At 51.0% G+C, this 23,709-nt stretch overlaps 2 protein-coding genes and 1 long non-coding RNA gene across 6 annotated transcripts; 2 read left to right on the top strand and 1 right to left on the bottom strand.

Moving 5' to 3' along the window:
• The first annotated feature begins 1,871 nt into the window (after positions 1 to 1,871).
• On the top strand, positions 1,872 to 12,066 carry VPS4A (vacuolar protein sorting 4 homolog A). Of its 2 annotated transcripts, none has more exons than XM_072967626.1 (11): positions 1,872 to 2,075; positions 5,263 to 5,374; positions 5,476 to 5,623; positions 6,894 to 6,952; positions 7,051 to 7,170; positions 7,665 to 7,821; positions 8,356 to 8,504; positions 8,836 to 8,917; positions 9,129 to 9,348; positions 10,378 to 10,518; positions 11,219 to 12,066. In XM_072967626.1, exons 1-11 carry the CDS (start codon positions 2,055 to 2,057, stop codon positions 11,318 to 11,320), a joined length of 1,311 nt encoding a protein of 436 aa, XP_072823727.1. In that variant the 5' UTR covers positions 1,872 to 2,054; the 3' UTR covers positions 11,321 to 12,066. The 2 variants fall into 2 exon arrangements, with proteins under 2 accessions (XP_072823727.1, XP_072823726.1); XM_072967625.1 differs by having other exon boundaries at positions 1,873 to 2,075; positions 6,891 to 6,952.
• A 2,896-nt stretch (positions 12,067 to 14,962) lies between these two features.
• Positions 14,963 to 23,707, bottom strand: COG8 (component of oligomeric golgi complex 8). 3 transcript variants are annotated; one of them, XM_072967616.1, is made up of 6 exons: positions 23,212 to 23,707; positions 21,814 to 22,021; positions 20,229 to 21,056; positions 18,314 to 18,482; positions 17,375 to 17,551; positions 14,963 to 15,572 (listed from the first exon to the last, which is right to left on the bottom strand). In XM_072967616.1, exons 1-6 carry the CDS (start codon positions 23,604 to 23,606, stop codon positions 15,415 to 15,417), a joined length of 1,935 nt encoding a protein of 644 aa, XP_072823717.1. In that variant the 5' UTR covers positions 23,607 to 23,707; the 3' UTR covers positions 14,963 to 15,414. The 3 variants fall into 3 exon arrangements, with proteins under 3 accessions (XP_072823717.1, XP_072823718.1, XP_006203841.1); XM_006203779.4 differs by lacking the exon at positions 14,963 to 15,572 and having other exon boundaries at positions 17,088 to 17,551; XM_072967617.1 differs by lacking the exons at positions 17,375 to 17,551; positions 18,314 to 18,482.
• On the top strand, positions 17,426 to 19,964 carry LOC107033469 (uncharacterized). Its single transcript, XR_012075743.1, has 4 exons — positions 17,426 to 17,563; positions 18,319 to 18,512; positions 18,703 to 18,824; positions 19,268 to 19,964. It is a non-coding gene; the product is annotated as an uncharacterized lncRNA (long non-coding RNA).
• Positions 23,708 to 23,709: the final 2 nt, after the last annotated feature.

Consider the following 23,709-nt stretch of genomic DNA (forward strand, 5'->3'; position numbering starts at 1 on the left):
ATTGTTCAGAAGCCACTTCTTAGCACGAGCCCCATAATGCTGGAGTTTGTATAGTCTGATTTTAGGAGGTTGTACTGGCTAAGGAGAGTTGGGTCCAAGCTTGGGTTTACAAATGTTACATTCTCAGCATCAACAGAATCCAACCTAGAAAGAGTAAATGGAATTGGGTATTTACAAGTCAATGACTTTACCTAAGTGTGGGAGCTGGGAGTCTGATTTCTGTTCTAGTGAGAAAGTTAGAACATGAAGCAATTGATCCGATTCAGAATCATCAAGCCCAAACACGCTCCATGTGCCAGCCCACAGATAACATAAGTTTGGTGCCTTTATGCCCCTTTCCCCACCTCCACCTACTCCTCCATCCCCAGCAGTGGCAACACCACTGTGAAACTGAAGGTTCTCAGAGCCAGTTTTCAAGCTGTCATCCAAGGAGAAAGTAAACAGTGGGTGACCAAGTGAGATGGGGGTGGGGAGGAGTTCGGTTTCCTGCCATTAGAAGCCTCCGCTCGGGACACAGCTTCCTCTGGGCAGCTCTATCTCATAAGCTGGGTCAGCATCTGGACGGCAGGCTCATGGAAGACAGAAGCTAAGCAAGAGGTCAAAGCTGAGTCGGTAGAACAAAGAGAAGATGAACACAGCCAGTGGATCTCAAACCCAGCCCTTACTATGGGCTGAATTGTGTCCCACCCAAATTCACATGTTTAGCCCTACCCCCAGCACCTCAGAATGTAACTGTATTTGGAAACAGGGCCTTTCCCTCACTCATCTGGACTACAGCAATATCTTCATATGCAATAGTCAGCCCATCCCTGTAATCTGTGCTCCATGCTAGCGCTACCGTCATCTATCCAATTTTAAAAAAGCTTCCCATTGCTCTCAAGATCCAAAATCTTTACCATAGCCAATGTCCTGGGCCCTGCCCAGCTCTCCAGCATCAGTTCACATCAGATTTCTACTTACCTTCTGCTCTCTGGCTACCCAAGCCTCCTTCCAGCTTCTTAAATTCCACCAGTGGCCTTCTCAGGGTCTCAAGGCCTTTGCATTGGCTGTTTCATCAACCTCGAGTACTCTTTCCCACTTTATCCCAGAAAGCCCCACTTAAACAGGAGCCTTTCCTGACTCCCTATCTGGGGCAGGCTGCCCTTTAGAAGCTCACATAGCACATGGGCCTTCTCACACCAGCTTCAGCATGTTTATTACCTCCTGATGAACTTCATTGTTCTCCTCAAACTGTAGGCTCCCCTACTAGAGCTGTTTTGATCATCGCTGTATCCTCAGAAACTAACATATAGTGGACATTTAACTAAACATGGTTGAATTAATGTGAACAACCAATCTGCTACACTGAAGTTGACCTGGGTAGAGCCCCCTGCTTTGGAGGTCTGAGAAAAATCACTTTCCTAAGGAGAAAAGTAGAGTTATTATTTAGAAAGGACAACAAAACTGGCTTTAGACAGAGCCACCGGCATCATCACAGTTACCAGGGTCTGAGCCTACAGCTTCGGGTACACTGTTTACATTAGCTAGCTCATTCATTTTCCCCAAAAGGCAGAGAAGGTAAATATTATTATTACGCTCTATTAAATATCAGTGACCCAAATCTCTGGGAAGTCAGGCTTTATTGTGCAAGTAAAACCTGCGCTATCGCCGCTGTTTTATTTGAAGTCGGGTGCAGTACTCAGGATTCCACTCGGCTCTATCTCTGGCCCCGCCTCCTTGGCACTCCAATCCAGCCACGCCCCTGCCACGCCCCCTGCCCCGGCCAGTCCCACTGTTCCGCCCAGGGCCTCGCCCCCGCCGCCAGGTGGCCGCGGGGAGCGGCCCCTGCAGTGCCGGCCGTGGCCGCCTGGGGGCAGCCGCGCAGCTCGGGTCCGACCGCTCTGGGCCGCGCTCCTCGCTCGCCCTCGGACGCTGCTCCGGCTGCCAGCGGCCGCCCTACCCGCGCCCAGCGCCGACCCACCGATCTCCCCTCGCCGGACCAGCACCTCGGCTCCCAGGGCCGGACCGAGGCCGCAAGCAGCGCCGCGGGGTGTGGGGCGGACACAGGAGATGAAATGACAACGTCAACCCTCCAGGTACCTCGGCGCGGCCCGGCCCGGCCCTGCTTGCAGAGGCTGAAGGAGGCGCGGCGGGGCCTGCGGGCCGGCGGGCCGGCGGGCGGGCAGGCGGGCAGGCGGGAGGGAGGCCGCCGCCTCGGAGTCCCGGCCTCGCGCTCCCGCCCCGCCGTCCTGTCGTCGCCTCTGCCCGTTTCTGTGTTCACGCGCTTGGAGCCGAGGGTTGCCTCCCGACCAGAACACCTGGCCCCCGAGGTTGGGCCGAGCCCCGAGGCCGCTATGTGTAGCCGGCACCCCGGAGCCGCCGTGGGCATCAGCTCACCCAGGCCTCACAGGTGACACCTGGGGAGCTCGACCCCGCGGGCGGGCCGCTTACTCTCCCTTCTCCTGCCTCCCTTCGAACAAGCCCCTGCTCCTTCCTCGGCCTCTGATTTCCTCTTCTCGGCCAGACCATTCATTCCCTGGATCGCTAGGGTGGTGCTGGGGTGGCGCCACCTGGATGCATGACTGACCCATCCTGCGGGTGCTGCCAGTCCTTTCTGGGCCAGAAAACAAGCATGTGCATGCCTCAGACCTGAGTTTGAATCTCGGCTCTGCCACTCAGTAGCATGTGACCTTGGGCTAGTTAGTTGCTCTTGGAATCTGGGTTTCCTGTCAGTAAAATCGGGTAATACTTGTAGGGTGGTTGTGATCATGCCTGTAGATTAATTCAAGTAAAGCATCCTTAACACAGTGTCTGCTACATGGTAAATGCTCAGTAAGTGATGCCAGATAGAGTGCTTTGGGGAGTTGGGCAAGACATCATGGAAGAAGATGCATTTGGCCGGATATTCAGAGAATGAGAATGACGGTACCTGGAGATAGGGGAGTGATGGTTACTCGACATGGAGGAAAAGAGGGGAACAGAGGCATGGAACACATTGGGGTACTAGACCAGGAATTTGGTGGAGTCCAAAGTCAGACCCCACCATCCACCAGCAGAAGCTCTGATCTGTTAAAATAAGGGCTGACAAACATGGCCTGCAGATCCCACCTTGCCTGGACAGTTTATATGGCTTGTGAGCTAGAAATGCGTTTTCCTTTTTTAAAAAAGTTTTATTAATATATAACTCATATGCCATAAAACTCATTCATTTAAAGTGTATAATTCAATGCTTTTAGTATATTCATAGTTGTAATATGTGGGCCAGTGTGACTGGCTTCTTTCACTTAACATAATGTCTTAGTTTTTCACATTTTTAAGTGTCTGAAAAAAGAGAGAGTTCATGATACCTGAAAATCATGATATTCGAATTTCAATGTCTATGAATAAAGTTTTATTGGAATACATCCCTGCTCATTCATTTGCATATTGTCTATAGCTGCTTTGGAGCGACAAAGGCAGAACTGAGTAGTTGCACCAGAGATTGTATGGCAGGAAAGTCTGAAATATTTACATCCTGGTCCTTTACAGAAAGTTGGCCACCTCTGTTAGCACGCCTTTATTACCCTTTTCTTTCATCCTCATCCTTTGTCACACCTGTTAGTAGAGATGGGGCAGGGCTGGCAGTTTTGTTTGTCACCTTTTTCTCCTGTTAGGCAAAACTGTCTCCAAGCTGCAACTGAGGCCTCTTTTATGTGAAAAACTATTTACGGTTTACGGCCAGAAAAATCAAATGTACTCTTAGGTGCATTAATTTATAGAGTATCTAGAAGGAGGGAGGGGGTGAGTTCTGCTCTGCCACATGGGAGGCAGAGCATACGAGGAGTAGTGTTCAGAACCTCCCTTTCGAAAGGACAGAACTCCTCCCCTCAAAAAAGAAAAAAACAAACAAACAAGAAAGGAAGGAAGGAAGGAAGGAAAGAAAGAACGAACCAGAAGGAAAGATCCAAGCAAAGTGTATAGAGTGAAAAAGTCCAAGGAGCTAGGGGTGCAAAAGTCCAAGGAGACGGGAAGCCACTGGTGACGAGGACCCCCTTCATGTCTGTGTGAAGGGCCTCTAGGAAGAGAGTAGACAAGTGAGGCTTGTGTTTAAGCTAATGGTCCAGAAAGGTTCAGGGCTCCTGGCCTTTATCTATTTGTAGTTAGTGTAGGCAGTGGAAGCTTGAGAGCAGTAGCCAACCCTCACCTTTCCTCATCTCTCAACCTGGGGAGTTCATTTAACATCAACCTAGTCTGACCTACCCCAGTCTGTTAGTTCTGTAGGACTCTCTGTGTCTTTCTGACACTTGTTACTTTCAGACAGAGAAAGGACTGCACAAATGCCTGGTCCCTGCCAGGAGCTGGTCAGGAGGCTTATTGTTTGCTGTGGACGGAACTGTGGGTATACAGTGGGATCTGCCTGCCTGGTGTCTAGTGCTGTTACCAGCTTGCAGAGGATAATTCTGGTAATGCTTCCTGGGTTGGTGAAGCCATGGTTTCTAAAACTGGATATGTAGGTGTGGGGCAGCTGCCTCAAAGAGCTGGCATGCCACATTCAGTCTAGAGCTCAGGCCTCAGGATGTATGAGATCCATGATGACATGCTCACAAAGTTCTGAGAAGGTTCCAGAGGATTGTTCCCCTCAATTGGCAGCACAGAAATGCCTCCGGAGTAAGCAAGCACTTTTCTTCCTGGAGCTACCGGACTACCGAACCACGTGTCTAAGCATCCCTACCCTAGGTACCAACTTTAGGGCAAGTCTTTTCTTTTCAGCCTAGAGAAGTGAGTTGGGCCAGTAGAAAAAAAAGGAGAGGTCCCTTTAAGTCCATCTCTTAAATCTCTCGGGGGCAATGAAGGACTTTCCTAGCTGGCTGGCTTTCTCTGGCCCTCCAGGTCAAGGGCAGTTTCTGGCCTCTGTGCTGAACAATACAGCAATCGATTGGTTCCAGTGTTTCCCCTGCTGCAGGCTCTCAGTCTGAGTCTATTTCTCTTTCCCCAGAGGCCGTGAACTAGAAAGGGAGCTCTCCCTTTGAGTCCGAACCTGAGATATTTGATAAGGCTTCCGCTTGACTGAGAAGGAGGTTGCTTTTAACTATATGAGTATGTTGTGAAGAGGGATGGCTATCTTCTAAAGCTTCCTTTTAAGGCTCTTCTAGTTGGTGTTGGAAAAGTAGGCCAACATAAAGGTCTGCGACTGACAAATTCCCGGGCCTGGAAATATCTCTCATCAGTATATTCCTGCTTCCTGGAACCCTAAGGGCTTTCTGGATCTCTTGGGAAGCACTGGGTTATGTCTTGCCTTTCCAGAAAGCCATTGATCTGGTGACAAAAGCCACAGAAGAGGATAAAGCCAAGAATTACGAGGAGGCGCTCCGGCTCTACCAGCATGCCGTGGAGTATTTCCTGCATGCTATCAAGTGTGAGTCACACCCGGGGCCCTCCCTGGCCGCCGAGCTCCTGCGGGAGGAGGGAGGGCACACGGGGGCTCACGGGGGCCCCGACGTGGTTGCCCTTTTGTAGATGAGGCACACAGCGACAAAGCCAAGGAAAGCATTCGAGCCAAGTGCATGCAGTACCTAGACCGGGCGGAGAAGCTGAAGGATTATTTACGAAACAAAGAGAAGCATGGCAAGAAGCCAGTCAAAGAGAATCAGAGTGAGAGCAAGGGGTGAGTACAGAGGAGTGGAGGACCCAGCCGGGACCAGAGCCCCCACGAGCTGGTGTCCTTTTCCTGTGTCACTGTCATCTTGGTGCTGATGCTGCCTTGGATTCCACGGCACTTCCTTTTGGGGAATTCTACTCACAATAGTGACAATGCCTGTAGCTGCTTTTGTCAGACACTCTACAGATACTTCCACATATGCTGTCTCACTGGATCTGTATGGAAAAGCTGTGGGCAAGGTGGGGAGCCAGCCGTTGACTCTCAGGTTCCAACCCAGCTCAGCTTCTTCCTGGCCATGTGACCTTGGGCAGGTGCCATGACTCTACTGGACCTTCACGTTGGGGGAAAATAATGGAACTTTCCTCCTAGTGTGCTCTAAGGAGCAAATGAGATGGTGCAGGTAAAGCCCTGAGAAGAGAGCTTGGTGAGCAGGAAGGAGGGAGTAAATGCCAGCCGCTGTTACCGATTTATCATCTTCATCTGACATAGGAGGCAGCAGAATCAGAGGTTCAGGGATGGCCGAGCTTACATAGCTGGTCCTTGATGGAGTCTAGGCCCACAGCTGGGGCCTCTGTTTCTGACTCCAAAGCCAGTGCTGTCTCCACAGCCTCTCACCTCACATCTGTGGCTTGAGCACAAAGGCCAGTGGTGTCCTGGAGTCGAGGGGAGGGTGCCCGGCAGGAGGGTCGTGGAGCAGGAGAAAGGAGGATGGTGTGTCAGCTGCCTCACTGAGGCGGGTGGCTCTACTTCTGGGTGGAGAGCACACGCCCGTGTTTCCATTCCCAATGGTGGGAGACGTACTGAGGAAGGGGCAGGAGGGCAAGTGTCTCCAGGAGGTCTGGAAGTTTTAAGGATGGCAGATTACTTATGTCCAATAGAGACTGGCCCTGGAGGCATGGCCACTTGCTGTCTGGTTTTGAGTCTGTACAGAAGGCCAGTGACAGCCCCAAGTGCTTACCCAGCTGCTCCTGAAGTCCAGCCACAGCACAGGTCCCTCACCAGCTTTTTAGAGAGGATATGCATCTCTGTTCTTGTTCCCTCAGTGAAGCAGTGAGGGTGGGTCATGAGAGGTTTCCTGGAGGATCCAGAGGGGAGCATTGATGGTGGGTGGTGCCAGCCTCCTCAAGGTGCATGTCTGCGGCCTGTCACCGCTGGTGAGCGGGGAAGGCATCTCTTTAGCACCCTGCTGGTGGCCAGAGCCTGGCCTCTTTCTGAGAGCCTCCTTGCCGACTGCCTCATGCTCCAGCCTGTCATTTTCTGTCTCCTTTCTCAGCAGTGATAGTGACAGTGAAGGGGATAATCCAGAGAAAAAGAAACTGCAAGAACAGCTGATGGGTAAGAGGCTTGGGGTCTGTGACAATGGGAGGGGGGCAATGGCAAGGACCCCCTGGTGGGTCGGGCTCCAGTTTGAAGGCTCTGCCTCCCTCTTGCAGGTGCTGTTGTGATGGAAAAGCCCAACATTCGGTGGAATGACGTGGCTGGGCTGGAGGGGGCCAAGGAAGCCCTCAAAGAAGCTGTCATTTTACCAATTAAATTCCCACACTTGTTCACAGGTAACAGTTGAACTATTTTAGGGCCAGATGCAAAGATACCAAGCTTCTGAGGGCACTGGCTCAGGGACTCCACTCTGAAGGTGTCCAGCTGGCACATGGTTCCCTTTGTCCTTAGTGGGCAAGGTTCCCGGCCTTTCCGTGTGGCCTCAGTCGAGAGAGGAGACAGGGCCTGCCCATCATGGTCATTGACTCCTTGGCTTCTCTCCAGTGTCAGAAACACTTTTGTGACTAGAACTTTGAGTCGACTGTCCCACTGGTGGGCAGGGTCAGAAAACATTGGCAGCTGCTGTCACTTTGCCAGGTCTTGGGGGTCATCAGCCAGGGCAGGGACCAAGCTCTCAGCTGGTAATTTAGTTCCCTTAACTCCTTTGCTCCAGAAAAAGTTGTCTTGTAGAACTTTTCATTTCTGATTGTGTGACTAAGTCCCCTCTGCTGTTTTCTGTTCCCTTCCACCAATCTGAAGGAAGCTCACTTTAGTTTGTTCTTTCCCATAGGCAAGCGGACCCCTTGGCGGGGGATACTGCTCTTTGGACCCCCCGGCACAGGGAAGTCCTACCTGGCCAAAGCAGTGGCAACAGAGGCCAACAACTCCACCTTCTTCTCTGTGTCCTCCTCAGACCTGATGTCCAAGTGGTTGGGGGAGAGTGAGAAGTAAGTCAGCCACCAGGCTCTGCTCTGCAGGCAGCCCCGCCGCTGCTGGCGGCCCCACTTCCCTGCCCTTGGAGTCACCTCCCAGAGGAGCCGCTGTCGGGTGGCAGAGACAAGTAGCCAGGAGAGGGGTATCTTGCTAGCTTGCTGGGTGGGACTGTCCTGACACAGAGAAAACTGGAAGAGAACTTGGGAGGATGAGTCATCGTGAGGGAAGGGAAAGGCACAGCAATGATAGCTGGGTGTCGATTGAGCATCCTCCACTGGGGACTGGTATAGGTAACTTACTCCCCACGCCGGCTCCCATGTCACCACAGATGGGGATGCTGAGGCTGAGGGGAAGGGAGTGATTTGTCCTCGGCCCGGAGCCAGTGAGTGGGGCTGCAGGATTTGATGCTGACACTCTTCCTCTTGGCGCCGAGCTGCCAGAGAATTGGCTCCCACCATTTTTTCTGTAGTCTCAGCCTCTCCGAAGGAAGGGCAAGAGGAGAGAGGTGGTGGTGACTGGGACCCCAGCCCCGTGCCTCCCCTTCACAGGCTAGTCAAGAACCTGTTTGAGCTGGCCAGGCAGCACAAGCCCTCCATCATCTTCATCGACGAGGTGGATTCGCTCTGTGGATCCCGCAACGAGAATGAGAGTGAGGCCGCCCGAAGGATCAAAACGGAATTCCTGGTCCAGATGCAGGGTGCGTGCCAGTTACGGGTCCCCTCGCTGGCTCTCGTCCCACTGAAGCCAGCCTGGGCTTCACTGTTTAACTGCAGCTGGATTTGACTGTCCTTAGGGTAGAAGGAATACCAGAGACCTTGAGAAGTGACAGTGGCCCTGCCCACTGCCACCCCGCCCCTCCCGAGCCAGCAGGGCTGGGTGCTTCACCCCAGCCAAGCCAGCCGGGGCCCTGCTGGTGGTGGCACAGGGATGGCTCCAGATCAGGACACAGAGCCCCTGCAGTCCTTCCCACAGCTTCTGACTGCTCCTCGCAGGTATTGAGTGGGCATCCGTATCTCCCTTCTCCACAGGGGTGGGGAGTAACAACGACGGGACCCTCGTACTTGGTGCCACAAACATCCCGTGGGTGTTGGATTCCGCCATTAGGAGGAGGTGAGTGTCCCTGGGGCTGAGGGCTGTCTCCAGCCACGGTCAATCTGCTGCTGGCGGCGGGGGTGCAACCTGATCCCGCTTGTCCAGAGGCTTCTCCATGTCTGCAGAGCAAGGTCTTAGTGAAGCCACCTTCTGAAGTGCCCTTCATGCCTCTCCATCGAGACCATCCCGCCATCCACTCTCAAGTCCCTCTGTGTGCTTGGCTCTCTAGGTTTGAAAAGAGAATTTACATCCCATTGCCAGAAGAGGCTGCCCGCGCCCAGATGTTCCGGCTGCACCTGGGGAGCACTCCCCACAACCTCACAGATGCCAACATCCATGAGCTGGCCCGGAAGACGGAGGGCTACTCGGGTGCAGACATCAGCATCATCGTGCGGGACTCCCTCATGCAGCCAGTGAGGAAAGTGCAGTCAGCAACACACTTCAAAAAGGTGAGCAGGCCAGCGGGGAGTTGCTTAGAAAGTGGCACGGGAAAGGCGACATAGGCTTTCTGTGCCAGTTCCCCGGATGCTCAGTGACACATCTTGGGTCTCCTGGGGAGCCAAGGGCAAGTGCACAGTGAGCCCTCTGGCTCCAGGGGCTGGGGCCTCTCCTACTCTCCCCTTCCCTGTGGTTCCTCTTGCTTGAGGGTGACCATCTCAGATTTTGTGACGCTGCAGGACAGGGCACCGTGACTGCCACCTCTGCCACCGCTGCAGTCAGCACTGCGCTGGTGCGCCTGGTGCACCCTGCTCCGTGTCTGAAGAGTGGAGTACGGAATCACACCAAGGGGAGGAGCTCCATTCACACGGCAGATCTCTGTCAGGTGTCACCAAGGGTCCTACTGTGTGCCTGGTGCTATTCTACGTGCTGGGGAGACACTCATAACCACAGCAGACAAAACCCCCTGCCCTCCAGGAGCCTCATTTCTTAGAGGGTGATGAGAGGGGCGTGGAGCGGGGGAGGGAGTCTGGTGTTTCCAGGTTTGGAGGGGGTGTGGGTAGGTTGCTCTCTTAAAGGAGAAGCCACGCTGGGTGATACTGAGTGAGGAGTTGAAGGAGGTGAGGGATTGAGCCTTGGGTATGCTTGGGGGAATGTTGCCAATGGAGCAAGCAGCCTTCAGTTGGAAAAACATTTTTTGATATCACTGTATTTGTGGTGAGATTTGATGGAGTTGATGAGGAAGAGGAAGAAGAAGATAACAAGGCATTTGGGCCACAGATTGAGATTCTGGACAACAGTAGCTGGAATAGCAGGCCAGGCATGAACCTCTGAAATCACTCTTGGAGCCACACTGACTACCCAGCCCGAGAGTTTGAAGGAGCCCATCCTTCCTCACACTGATGATCTGGAAACCCAGGTGTGCATTCACACTGAACCACTGCCTTCTCTCCAGGACCCAGAAATCTAAGGCATCCTGCCCATTCCCCAGAGGCTGAAGGCCAGTCCCTCCAGCCAGTCAAACAGCTATTTGGTTTCAGGTCTGTGGCCCTTCCCGCACCAACCCTAGCATTATGATCGACGACCTCCTGACCCCATGCTCACCAGGCGACCCAGGGGCCATGGAGATGACCTGGATGGATGTCCCTGGGGACAAACTCTTAGAGCCTGTGGTTTGCATGGTAAGTGGCCAGCTGGGAGAGAGGACTCCACAGAGCCTAGGAAATTAAGGGCTTGGGTCCAAGAATAAAAGTAAGCTTCTTCCCTTCTCTGTCCTGCGCTGTTGTGGCTCCTCTTAAATAAAGAATGGGGCTCTGGGTAGCTGGGGCTCCTGCCATTAGACTCAGTAGGGACCCAGGATGGAGGCCTTAGCAGTAGCAAGAAGAGTAAAAGCCAGGTGATGACTGTTTCATTCCATGGGTTTAGCTTGTTTTTTACACAGAAGGAACCAGTAATGTCTGTCAGCACAGTGTGATTTGATGCAGTTAACACACGCAGCCTCTCATCTGGCTAGTCTTGACCTCTCATTATCCGAGTCTTGCTGGTGGTCTTGCCTGTTCTGTGAGGCAGGTGTCTGCCCCTGTTCCTGGTGTGGTGGGTGTGCAGGTAGAAAGGGCTTCTGACGCGAGTTAAGAGATGGTGGGAACTTAGATCTCTGAACTGGAAGTAGGCCGTCTGGAAATGACGCGAGCTGCCTCAGGAGGGAAGAGCGTCCCACCCCAGGAAGCGTTCAGGCAGAAGCCGGGCAGTGGGAGTCCTGCACTGGGCCTGCGGGTGACCTTGGAGGCAGGGCTCTTCCCACCCTGGGCTGCATGGGGCTGACAGGGGAGGCTGAGGCCCCGGAGCCCGGCTCCGCTCACCTGCAAGTGCTTGTCTTTGCAGTCGGACATGCTCCGGTCTTTGGCCACCACTCGGCCCACCGTGAATGCAGACGACCTCCTGAAAGTGAAGAAATTCTCAGAGGACTTTGGACAGGAGAGTTAAAAGCTTCTTGACTTGTGTGATGGTGAAGGTGGGAGGTTGATTGGGGTAAATTCATGGTCCTCTCCATGTCGGTGGCCTGACAGGGCTCCAGGGCTCATCCTAAAGTCACTATGGCGTCCCCTCTGCTGTCTGGCCACCAGCTAGGGAGCAGGAAGGAAGGGCTTCCCTGGCCGCAGAGTCGCAGAAGCACATTTGGCTTGGGAATATTGGCGCTTCCTCCTCCTCCAGCTCTCCTGGATGCTCACCACCTCCTTGTCCTGCCTCTTTGGTTTTTTTTAAACCATTTTTTGTTCCCCTAAATTAATGCTGCTTGGATTTTTGTCTTGTTTATAAATAAAGTTAAAATCTCCCCAAAGCATCAAGGAGTAGGAGCTGCCCGTGCTGTGGGGTAGGGGCAGCAGACCTCCAGAACGGCTTGCTAGGCCCCAGCTGCCCGCCTCTTCTAGACCCAAGTTTCACTCCTTGTGAACAGAATGGCTGATGCCCGGGGTGCCCAGCCCAAGCCCTGCCTGTAAAGGCTGAGAGTAAAGCTAAGCCATTCGCTGCCTCTGGGCCCTGTGTCCTCCCTGCAGGAGGAGAGGACGGTTTTTGTGAGCACAAAGCTGTGTAGGTCCGAACAAGTGAAGGCAGTCAGGCGGGTTTCACTGCTGCCTTTTCTTCCCTCTGAATGTGAGAACACCAAACCCAGCCACTGCCCCTGGGTCCCTGTCCTGAAAGTGGGCTAATAAATCCTTTTCCCTTCTTGAGCCACCTGTGATGTCATCTTTGGTTCTTGTCTGGGGCTCTTTGAAGGCCACATTTGCTTCTGCTAGAAAGAACCTCTGGTCTCCACTCTCTTCTCTTCAGCAGAGTAGCCAGTGGGAATATCACCAGCTGCTGCGGTTCCCTGGCCTGTTCCCCATTCAGGGAGGCCTCAGATGTGTGGTGGTGGGGTGTTTAAGGGACCTGGGCAGTTCTTGTCCAGCCTCCAGATCAGAGGCTGCAAACTGGGAGGCCCGTGGGCCAGACATGGCCTGCAGCTGTGCTTGGTTTGGTCTGCTGCCAACATTTAAAAATCAAAGGTCGACATAAAAATTTAGATCTCTGGTTTCTGAACATTAGATTAAATAACGCTGGGCCTGTGTTCCCATGAGGCAGCCTATCAGCTGCAGCTGAGCAGGGGCTGCCCTGATAAGAAGGGGACCGAGGTCCCCAGCTCACTGTCCTCATGGGCTGCCTCACTCATCTGCATTGCCTGTCCAGCCCCTGTGGCCATTTGAATGTGTGACTCCTGATGGTGAGAGCCGAGGCCCCAGAGCTGGCAGCCCTGGAAACGCTGAGGGCTCGGAATGGCAGTAGAGGCTGTCACATGTTTTCCTCAGACATATGAATACCCAGAAAAGGCTTGGCTTCCAGTTACTGTAGCTCTCCTCCCCTCCACACCCCAATGTTACTCCTCTAGATCTGCAGCCAGAAAGGTCCAGAACTGATTCCCTGGCCGCTTCTTGATCACGTGGGCCTTTGCCACTCACTCGGGAGTTCCCACGTTAAGTTCTTGATTAGTTCTGTGCCCTCTACCACCAATTACTGTTTGTAAATGCTGGACTACAAGCTGCCCACTGCTTGTACTTCATTTTAGTTAGTTGTGTTTTCTTATTCTACTTCCATTCACCGTTACTTGAATCGGGAGATCCTTGCCCCTTTTTTTCAAACCTACTTTCTCATTTCTACTGCTTGAGCATCTTGGCAAGTCACAGAGGTTAGCAGAAAGTTTAAGGCTGCTGTGATTCATTGTCATAGCTCTAGTCACAGCTTTCACAGCTGCCCTGCCTCTCCATTTCTCTCTCTACCACCAGGCAAGTGAGTGTCCTGTTCACACTACATTGATGACACAGTGGCCTCACTCTATGCTCAATATGACCGCATATAAGAATTTCCTCCTGTAAATGCTTACTCTGAAATTCACTTCTTCCTACTTGAAAATTCTATTCTAAAACTTCTGCCTACATTGGCAAGTTGACTTCTAAAACTTTTTAAAATTCAATTTGCTGATTTGTGTCTGTTTTGCAGCTAATATTTCTGCCCAAGGTAGGAGGGATTTTTTATTGGAAATATAAGGATTTGTTGTCTTTGGATTGTAGTGTCTTGAGTTAGTCGATCACATCTTTCCTTGTATGTGGATTTGGTTACAACAGTGAATCTCATATATGTCAGCAGCACAGAGTCCAGGCTTTCTCTGAGGTCCACTCTGAATAATCCCTTATTCTTGGGCCTTGATTCAGGATCCACATTACAAACGTATCACTAAGGACTGTTAACCTCAGAGCACTGTAAGGAATCATTAGAATGTTTCGATGCCACTCTGTAAGAGCTTCTGAACACTGTCCAAAGGAAAGGAGGCTTACTGAATTCTAATGTATCTAAGGACCCATGTATTCAGTATAAATGAGAGCTTACTACAGACTCCCTGATGGCTGAGTCTCTCTACCTTCATCTCAGGGCAGTGCTGGGCCCTTTTCCTCCCTGAAGTGTGATGCACAGAGAGCCAGTTTACTTTTGCTTGGCCTCACTGGCCCCCAGACTTGGCTTTCTAGAGAAAGCCACAGTGAAGTGGGTCTTTCCTGGGGTCGTTTAATTACTGTTTAAACCACATTTTCTCCAAACAGCTTACTGGACTTAACTACTTGGGTACTTGGATTTTGAGGACTTTGGTAAAAGTACCTGCATTGCAAAACTCAGCATAAAAATGAAGTAAGACACTAAATATTGAAGGAAACAGGTTCCTTCACTTCTTGACAAAGCTCTGACAGTATCTTAACACTGAACACTGGTCAGCATCATGCAAATTTATTTTTTCAAAATAAGTGTGACGAGGAAACCCAAGTTCTGCCCTTTTTTTTTTTGTCCTAATTGTGACAGGAAGAGGCTCATTGCTCCTTCTCAACCACAGGCATCCCCCACTTTTTGAAAATTCACTTCAAGCCACTTTGCTTTTATGAAAGACCTACCTGTTTTCACTGATGAAAAGAAATCTGACGAGGATTTTCACTTTTATGAAAAAAGGCGGAAAGTTAAAACGGCATTCAGCTTTTGTTTTGCAGCAAGCTGTTACAGAAGCAGCGTACACCCAGAGCTGCCAGAGTGGCACCGGCAAGCTCCTTACAGGGAGTGGTGCTCAGCATCAGCATCCAGACACCATCACTGAACTGTGTGAGCATCTGTGCTTTATTTTGATTTAATTCTGTGCATTGGTTAGCAAGATGTGTCCTAAGGTAACTACTTCTTCAGTTTATGCCATTCGTCTTAGGAAAGGTTTCATTTGAATGCTCTCCTTTTGTATCACAAGGAAACCTGCATCACCCCTTCCCCAGCCCTGCCCCACGGCCTCCACCCAAAGAATGAGCCCAGTACCAGCTTCCTAAGAGATCTTAGCAGAAAACTCTTCTCCAGGCCCGTTAAAGAAAGACGGAAAGCAAAAGGTGGAGACCTAAAACTGTACCTGAACTTGTTAAAATGTGTGAATACTCAAGTCTGTAAATACTGTCATTGAACACTGAACATTGTCTTCCATGAACTGGAGACATTCTGAACTGTGTTTTACTTTCACAGGTAAACTAGTGTCAAAAACAAAGACTCTGCAAGTAACACACACACACACACAAGCCTTTTGTAAATATAAAAACTTGTTGAAGACGTTCAACCAACCACAGTCCTAACCTGCATTTTTAAACATGGCTTTTGGGTGTTTGGGGACTATATTATTATCAAATCTTGGCTTTGGGAATAGATGATACAGCTTTTCTGAAATGATGTCTCTTAAGAAAGGTTATTTACTTGTCCCACCTATCTGTATACAGAATTGCCAGGAAATGTCCATTCCTTTAGAGCAGTTATTTTTCTTCTCAAGTAGAAGGCAATATATTGTCTATAGCTCATTTCAGGGCAAATATTTTTAATATCTTCCTCCAAGTCAGTTTGGCATGCTTTGGCAGACCATTGTTTCCTGTCAGAGCAGAGCCAATCAAAATCGATGCCAACCAAGTAAGACATGCCCAACTCAAAGCCGAAGTGTTTGTGTCTTGATATTCAGGATCCTCAGATGCAGCAGGAAGGCTTCAGTCATTCACCTCCATCCAGTGGATATTTGTAAAAGTCTTGCTGTCCATTTTGTCAATGAACAGGCAGCCCTGCAAGTGGTCCATTTCATGCTGGATGATGCGGGCTGCCCACCCACTTGCCTGCCATACCACCTGCTCTCCTCTAGGGTCCAGCCCTGCAAAGAAGTTATGGCCTGGGTGAGGACATGCTGAACTGCATCATTTTCAACCCCCTTACCTTTTCCCTGCCCCTGGCTGTTCCTGTTTACAAGAGGCAACATCAGAAGGCAAAGCAGACAGCAGCCCCTATCTTTCCTAGAAAAGGTGTCTCAGCTCTGCCTCTTATCTGATTCCCAACTCTGACAGGTAGGCTGCTGTGCTCACTATGGGGCCGAGATGAGAAATGACCTTCCCAAGTGGCTTGTTCAAGGGGAACAGTCATCCTAGCCCGAGGAATGAACCACATTCAACCAAATTTCCTGTGGCATGACAGGCTAGTAATGGCTTATCACCCTGGGCTGGGCAAAGCTGGATCCCATTTCTCCCACTCCACCATGACAGATCTAATTGGGGTAGAAGTGTGCATGTGTGTGAAACACAGACTGAGCGAGAAGGCACACAGCAGAAGACGGGGAGTAAGCTACCAACGGAACCAGGCCACCCTCCCAACCCCACTCCATTCCTCCACCCACGTGCCCGCTTGGGCTAGCTCTGCTCTCACAGGCGCCTCCTGCCCCATCCCATTCCATCAGTCCCCATTCCGTCTACTCCTGGGTCCTGCATTTGTTCATGCCCATAGGCTCCGCTGGTCAGCCATCAGCATGGCTACACTTTTAACTGGAACTTGGCGGAAACCGTTTCGTGGGATCTGAGGCCGCTGCCTCCACAGGCCGAAGAGATGCATAAGCTTACCCAGCCGCCCCAGGGACCCCACCGCCCCGCACCTGAGATCTGCACTGCCTGGAAGCGGGGTACACAGGCCAGGAAGCCGGAGACGCTCTCGCAGCCCTCGGGGAAGGTGACCAGGCGGCTGTCCAGCACCCACAGGCTGGGGTTCACAAACACGCGCAGGGGGAAGGGCTCCATCTGGCGGGACTCGCGCAGGCGCGGTGCGCAGGCGCGGCAGAGCGCCTCAGGGAACTCCAGCACCAGCACCTGCAGCGGCACACCGAGCTGTGGCGCGCTCAGCCCCACGCAGCGCCGGCGCCGCATCACCTGCACCAGCCGCTGCACCAGCCGCTGCAGCTCAGGCCCCGCCAGCTGCGCCGGTTCTACCGGGGCCGCCACGGCCCGAAGCACCGGGTCTCCGACCTGGCACACTCGCGGGTACGGCGGCTCCGGCGCTCCTTGCACCAGACGCCGCACGTACCGCCAGTAGGAGCGCCGGCGCGCTGGGCCCTCGAGGCCATCTGGGGCGGGTGTGGAGCTGCAGGCCCGGGTGCTGCCGCCCGCTGCCCGCTCCCCCCACAGCAGGGCCGGCCCCACGCAGCGACGCGCCCGCGCCCGCAGCCACCCCAGCAGCAGCAGCCCAGCCCCCAGCTGACCCATGGCGCGTGCAGCACAACCGCCTCCCGGACGCGGCCCCTCGGCCCCCGTAGCCGACGGCCCGCCGCTGGGGAAGCCGGGAAGCGTAGTCCCGCACGTCTTCCGGGAGCGCCGGCGACGCTCAACAGCGCAGCGCAGACGGCCTCTCGGTGATATCATCAGCTTTATTCTTTAATAACATTTCTGATCGTATCATCAACCGTTTACGAGAGTAACCGGGAGGTTCTCCCTTTGATTATGCCTTTGCAGCCTCTCCTACGCGCGACAACACTCGTTCCCTCCGGGCGCTGCAGTAAAGCCCGAGGCCACCCGGGTTCCGGGGGCGGGGAGCGCTGTTACGTGCCCGCGCTCGGCACGTCGGCCCGTGGCGGCTCCGCGGATCCCACCTCCCTGCGTCCCCCGTCAGGGAATGCCGACGTGACGGGCTCGAGGCGGGGCTTCTCAGAGGGCAGTTCCGGTGCCGGAGCGGTGAGCTCGGGGACTAGCTCCTTCTCATCTAGACAGAAGACCGTCTCTCTCTTCGGCAGGATAAAGGCAAGAGGCTCCCAGACGACACTGACGTTCACACGCCCAAGGTTTCCGTACTTGGAGAGCTGAGTGGCTGGAATGCCTGACCCAGATGGTAGGGAGAGTGAAATGGAAAAAACCTTTCATAAATTTAAATATTGATGTGTAACGGGGTGAAAAAACACTTCGAGGAAGTAACGGACACAGTTACCATATTTCAATACAGTAAAAGTCATCTTTGTGGTATGGGACAGGAAGCTATACCGTAAAGCTAGATCCTGAAAGTCATCTGGAACGGCACACAATGTAGGGCAGATGGAGAAAGAGACAAAAGCCTCAGTAGGCACCTGCTTCCCTGTAACAGGCCCAAGGAAAAGCTGGGGGTAAGTGGAGAGCAGCCACTCTGCTGGTGTGATGACTGGCTCACTTTGGGAAAGAGAGTGGGCAAAGGGAAGTGAGGGCAAACTGAAAAACATTTTTTTAAACATCTATAAACCTTTCATATCAATGGAATCATATGTGGTTCTTCTGTGACTGGCTTCTTCCACTTCACCAGATATAAACATATCGTGTGATTCTATTGAAAAGAAATGTTCAGAAAAGGCAAATGTATGCAACAGAAAGTAGGTAAGTGGTTGCCAGAGGCTAAGGATGCGATTGGGAAAAGACCACAAATGAACACTAGGGATCTTTCTGGGGGTGATGGAAATGTTCTAAAATTAGATGGTGGTAAATGGTCACACGCCTCTGTACATTTACTAAAAACACTGAATTTTACAAATAAGTGAGTTATTTAGTATGTGAATTAATTATATACTTTATAAATAAAGTAGTTTTAGAAATCGTTTCTCCACCTTTCTCTTACCTAAGGTCTGTGCTATCTGAGCTGGAGGAAAAAGTACTTGGAGACAGCGATTTATATAAGGAACGAGGTCTTCCAGGAAGGCAGTGCAGAACTGGATGAAAAGCTCCTGCTCCCCACTGCTGAAGACAGCCTCCTCTGCGCGATGGAAGGCCAGGATTACCTTAGTTACCTACGAGACAAGGGCACTGTCAATCACTGGGTTAGTCTGTTACCATCAGCAGTGTTTAAAACTAAGCACAAATGTGCAGCCCTCAAGTTTTCATGAAGAAAGTCATTCCAAACAGTACATTATATTACTATCTTGTTTAAATTCAGAACTGTGGTCAAGCTTCACAATTCTGTCACTTCACTGATGTATTTCTCACCCAGCTGTTTTTTTTTTTTTTAAGCTGGTGCAGTTTCCAATTCCAGTGGAGGAGCGCCATGAAATTATACACAGAATAGATTGTTTCTGACTTCCGTGGGAGATGGATCAGGAAAATGAAGCGAATCTGAAAAAGATTTCTACTGAGTAAGGTTTTTGAAGTTCCAGAAGGCTATAACCTCTAGAAAATTGTAAAGGAGGAATTAAATAGAGCTGGAAAAGAAGTTCCATATACAAGTAATAGAGCCTAGCTGACATTACAGACAGGTGTCATGGTGATAGGGTTAAGAACATAGACTCTAGTGCTGAACATCTTGGGTTCAAGTCCCAGCTGTGCCACTCACTGGCTCTGTGGCGCCTAGGGGTTAATTAAGCACTCTAGGCCCTCTGTGCCTGAGTTCCGTCATCTATAAAGGAGGGCCAGCAACAGGACCTACCTCATAGGGTTGTGAACATTGTCTCAATATGTGTAAAGTATGATGAACTACATGGCATGTAGTAAGTTCTATATAAATATTAGCTAATTATTATTATCTGAATTTCATTGACCCAAAAAGCTTTACTGCTCATGCTTTCTTGCTTTCTTACAGGAGGACATCACAGAAATTTTATAAAACCACGTCACAACTGCCACCTGGTTGACAGCAATTATAAAATGTCATCAGTTATAAGAAGCATCCCAGTATCTAAATATTTATATGTGTAAAAAATGGGCACCATATTAGGATATTAGTAGTATTACTTGTATTAGGCAGAATTCTAAGATGGCTCTTGTGATGCCCAACCTCTGGCATCTACCCCTAATGCCCTCCACTTGAGTGCAGGCACAATCTGTGGCTCGTTGCTAACCAATAAAATATAGCAAAGGTGAAGGATTTTGCAATTTTAATTAGCATCCCTAATCAGCTGACTCTGAATTAATCAAAAGGGAGGTTGTCCTGGATGAGCCTGACTTAATCAGATGCGCCTCTTAAAAGAGGGTTAAAGATTTCCGTAAAAGAGATTCAGGCAGGAGAGATACTCTCTCATTGGCCTTGGAGAATCAAAAAGCCACACAGTGAACTGCATATGGAGTGGACTGTCTCTAGCAGTTGAGGGCCTCAGTCCTACAACTGTAAGGAACGGAAATCTGCCACTGTGAATAAGCTTGAAAGATGGGGACCCCAAGCTTCATATGAGTCAGCCTGGCCAACACCCTGACTGCAACCTTGTGGGCAGAGGACCAACCCAGTTATGCTGTGCCTGCACTCCTAACCCACAGAAACTGATAAATGCGTGTTATTTTAAGATGCTTTGTTTGTGTGAGTTCGTAATGTAGCAATAGAAAACTAATACATTAATGAATCATTACTACAGCTGAGTCACTTCATGGATTGTTCTAGGTCCCATGAAGGAGGACTAACGAGAGCTTCTTGACCAAAAAACCTCTAAAACCACACTAAACTTCTCCAAGTCAGCAGGCACCACTGTCCCATGGACTGGTTTATTACAAAAGTCTGGCCACCTATTCCTAAAGAAGGCCCTAGTAGAGAGCCAACAGTATGTGCTTACCTTGGCAAGGGCATCCTCCAGGGCCCCAGTCACATCCTGCGCCAGGGCCACAGGGCAGCAGAGGCGCAGATCATTGAAAGCGACCAGAATATTGTTGAGAAAGCAGGCAAGGGGTGGGAAATCTAAAAGCACCATGGGCGGCTGCAGGGTCCCCGGCTGAGTGACTGGCACAGCAGCAGGCAGGTTATTGCTGCCCAGGATGGCAGGAGCCAAGATGAGGGTGTAGGAGTTCATTTCATCCTGGAACTTCTCGACCGCTTCCTGAATTGCTTTCTGGAAAGTGCTGATAGCCACTCTCTGGAAAACAGGAGCCAACTGACCCCGGAAATCAGCCCCTACCCGGCTGAAGGACAGGCCAAAGTACATGCACTGACCCAGCAGAGAATCCAGACGGCCACCTATCCCCCGGTTAAGGTCGGTCTCCAGCACCTGCAGGAACTGTGAGACTTTCTGTAGCACCCAGCCATGGAAAATGGCACTCTCATTCACAGTGTGGTCACCCATGGCAGGGGGCAGCAATGGGTCCTCGTCTGAGAAGATGGCACGGTACTGGGTGATGATATCAAACAGATGGACACGGCAGGCTTCAATGGTTTTTGTGATGTGGAAATAGGGATCATCACTGGGGATAGCAGTCAGTATGGAACGGAGCCAAGCATCTCGGGCCTGAAGAAACTTCACCCTCAACTCAGCCTCGGTGAAGACATCCATTTGCCGTAGGAAGCCAATGACACGGAGGCAGGCAGGGAGCTGGATGCTGGTCCTCAGTTGCTGAATCAGCTGGCTCAGCATGAGCTGCATGGACTGGCGCACTTCATTCACAATGCCCTGAAGATACAGGAGGTGAGTCACATCACGCTGGGAAAGACACTCCCTGGAACCCATTCCACTAACCCTGAATATTGCAAACCAACGTTCCCGCTGCTTTCCTGACATATGAAGTAGATTTCCTAAAATTGATGCACACAGGTTCACCAACAAAGATTTGGTTCACTGTGGCCCATAGGCCCTGCCTGGTTCTCCTGTCCTCACCTGCTTCCTAATGCTCTCCCGTTGCTCAGGGAAATCCAGCCAGAACAGCTGTCTTTGTATTTCTAAACACTCCAACCTCTTCCCTCCTTAGCCCACTGCACTTGTTCTTACCACTTTCTGGTTTGCTCTCTCCCCACATCTTCACGTCATCATCCGGGTCTCAGCTTAAATGTTCTCTCTCCAAAAGAGCCTTTCCTGACCACTCTACCTAGAGTACCCCCATTCCCTGGTGTATTTTAAGATATTTAACGGTATCTGAAAGGATATTATGTATTTATTTGCTAACTATCAGCTTATATTCACAAGAGCCAGGGCCTTGTCTTTGCTCAGTGTATCCCCAGTACCTAGATCAATGTCTGGCACAAAATTAATATTTATCAGCTGACTGAATAAATGAATGTATGTTTTATGATCAAGCCTGCATGGCTGGCAGAAACTAGTATGAAACATACAAGGAGTTTCCCTAAGGTTTCTGACGAAAGGTTCAGTGATGACGACAGAATTACTGATAACAAGGACATCAGTTTGAGTCCTCTCTGGGCACGTTGGCTACCTGGATGACGGGGATGGAGGAGTATTTCCTTTCCAGTCGGTGTACGTAGCCTGCAAGCTCCAGGGCCTCTTCATAATAGTTGTTCCGGACACAGGTGTCCATGAGCTGGGGGATCTCCAGGATTTCCAGGATTTCCGTGTGCCGGTTTAGAGTCAGGGTGTTCATCCGGCGATTGGAGCTTATCTCCTCAGCCTCTTTCACAAAATTCCTGTAACAATCAGGAGAACGTTGGTGGTTCACTACTCTGCATCTAAACCTTAGCTACAGGTACCAAGCATTTACTACAAACTGGGCAATGGGCTGGATGATTTATCTGATTTAATCTTCACACCAGACCTATCTGGTAAGTACTTTTACCCTTAAGGAAACTTCAGTCTCATCGAATTTAAGCAACTTGTCCAAGATCATACAACTAATAAATGATAAAATTTGAACCCAGATCTGCCATTTAACAAGCTGTGGCAAGGTACTTAGGCTCTCTGAGTTGTTTCCTCATTGGTAAAATAGTAAACAGGACCCACCTCATACAGATGTGAGGATTAAATGAGATGATGTGTATAAAGCATTTAACACAGAACCTGACACAGACTAAATGTTCCTTTAATAATAGCTATCTTATTATTTTCAGAATAATACCCTAACTAGCCTAGAAACTACCACCTTACCCCCAAGTTCCCTCAGCCTCTTAATCTTCCGCTATGCTCTTGTCCAAACTTAGTTCCTGCTAGTCTCCATTTCTTCTCCATAGCTGTCTATTCCAGGCGATTTGAAGCGTGCAAAAGCTATTGTTAAATACACAAAGACTCAAAAGAAAAAACTTGTAACATGAAAGGCCGGAAGGCAGAATCAGGGATAATGAACTGAAGGTCAAGGGAGGCAGAATGAGGCTCAAAAAGGATTTTTAAAAAACAATTTTTACTGCCACCAATGGGAGGATTTCCTTGTCAACATCCTATCAATTAAAGTTTGGAGCAGATGGCCTCTGGTCCGAACTACTGTGTGTATGTGTGTGTTGTGTATAGTGTGTATGTTTACATAAATGTGTACATATATTAAACTGACAATTATGTCAGACCCCCAAATAAGTGCTTTGCATGGATCCTCTTTATTTATTGCTCACAACAGTGCTATGAGGGAGGGACGTGCTGCTGGGTTCCAATTCTGACTTCGAAACGTACTCGTTGTGCCCTGGGACAGTCACTAACCTGTGTCTCAACTTCCTCATACATTAAATGGGAATAACAATACCTACCTCGAATGCTATTGTGCAGTTTAAATGGATTAATAAAATGCTCAGAAGAGAGCCCGGCACATGGGAAGCGCTAAGTGTTAGCTATTTATCGTAAATGTTAGCTATTACAGTTGTTAAAAGCCCCTTTAGCGCCGGGCCCGCCACACCTGCAGCTCTGTTGGAAGCTGGGTAAGCGGTCGAGCAGGCGGCCAAGCGACTCCTCCACGTCGCCAAAAAGGCAGTGAATGCGCTCGGTGCACTCGGCGCCGCGGATGAAGGTCTTGTAGTTGGCGAAGGCCAAGTCGCGCGTCTGCTGCAGCAGCTGCGCTCGCTCCTCGGCCAGGCGCTCGGGCTCGCGCCGCAGCCGCTCCAGCGCCGAGCCGCTCAACTCCCTGAGGTAGCGGCCCACATCTGGCCGCTCCCGCCACTGGGCCTCCGGGAAGCGGTCCCGGAACAGCGATGCCAGGAGCCCTTCATCCTCCACCTCCCCGAGAGCCGCCGCGGTGGCCGTCGCCGTGGCCGAAGCCGTAGATGAGGACGGTATAGTCGCTGTCGCCGCCATCTTCCCAGCAGCAGCGTCACTTCCCCTCCGGCCCAGCAAGGGCGCTGGCTCGGAATCTAGGGCCGGAAGCAGCCGTGTCGAACTTCCTGTCTCTGTGGTTTTT

This window comes from Vicugna pacos, chromosome 9 (genome assembly GCF_048564905.1).
Source record: "Vicugna pacos chromosome 9, VicPac4, whole genome shotgun sequence".
Classification (NCBI taxonomy): Eukaryota; Metazoa; Chordata; class Mammalia; order Artiodactyla; family Camelidae; genus Vicugna; species Vicugna pacos.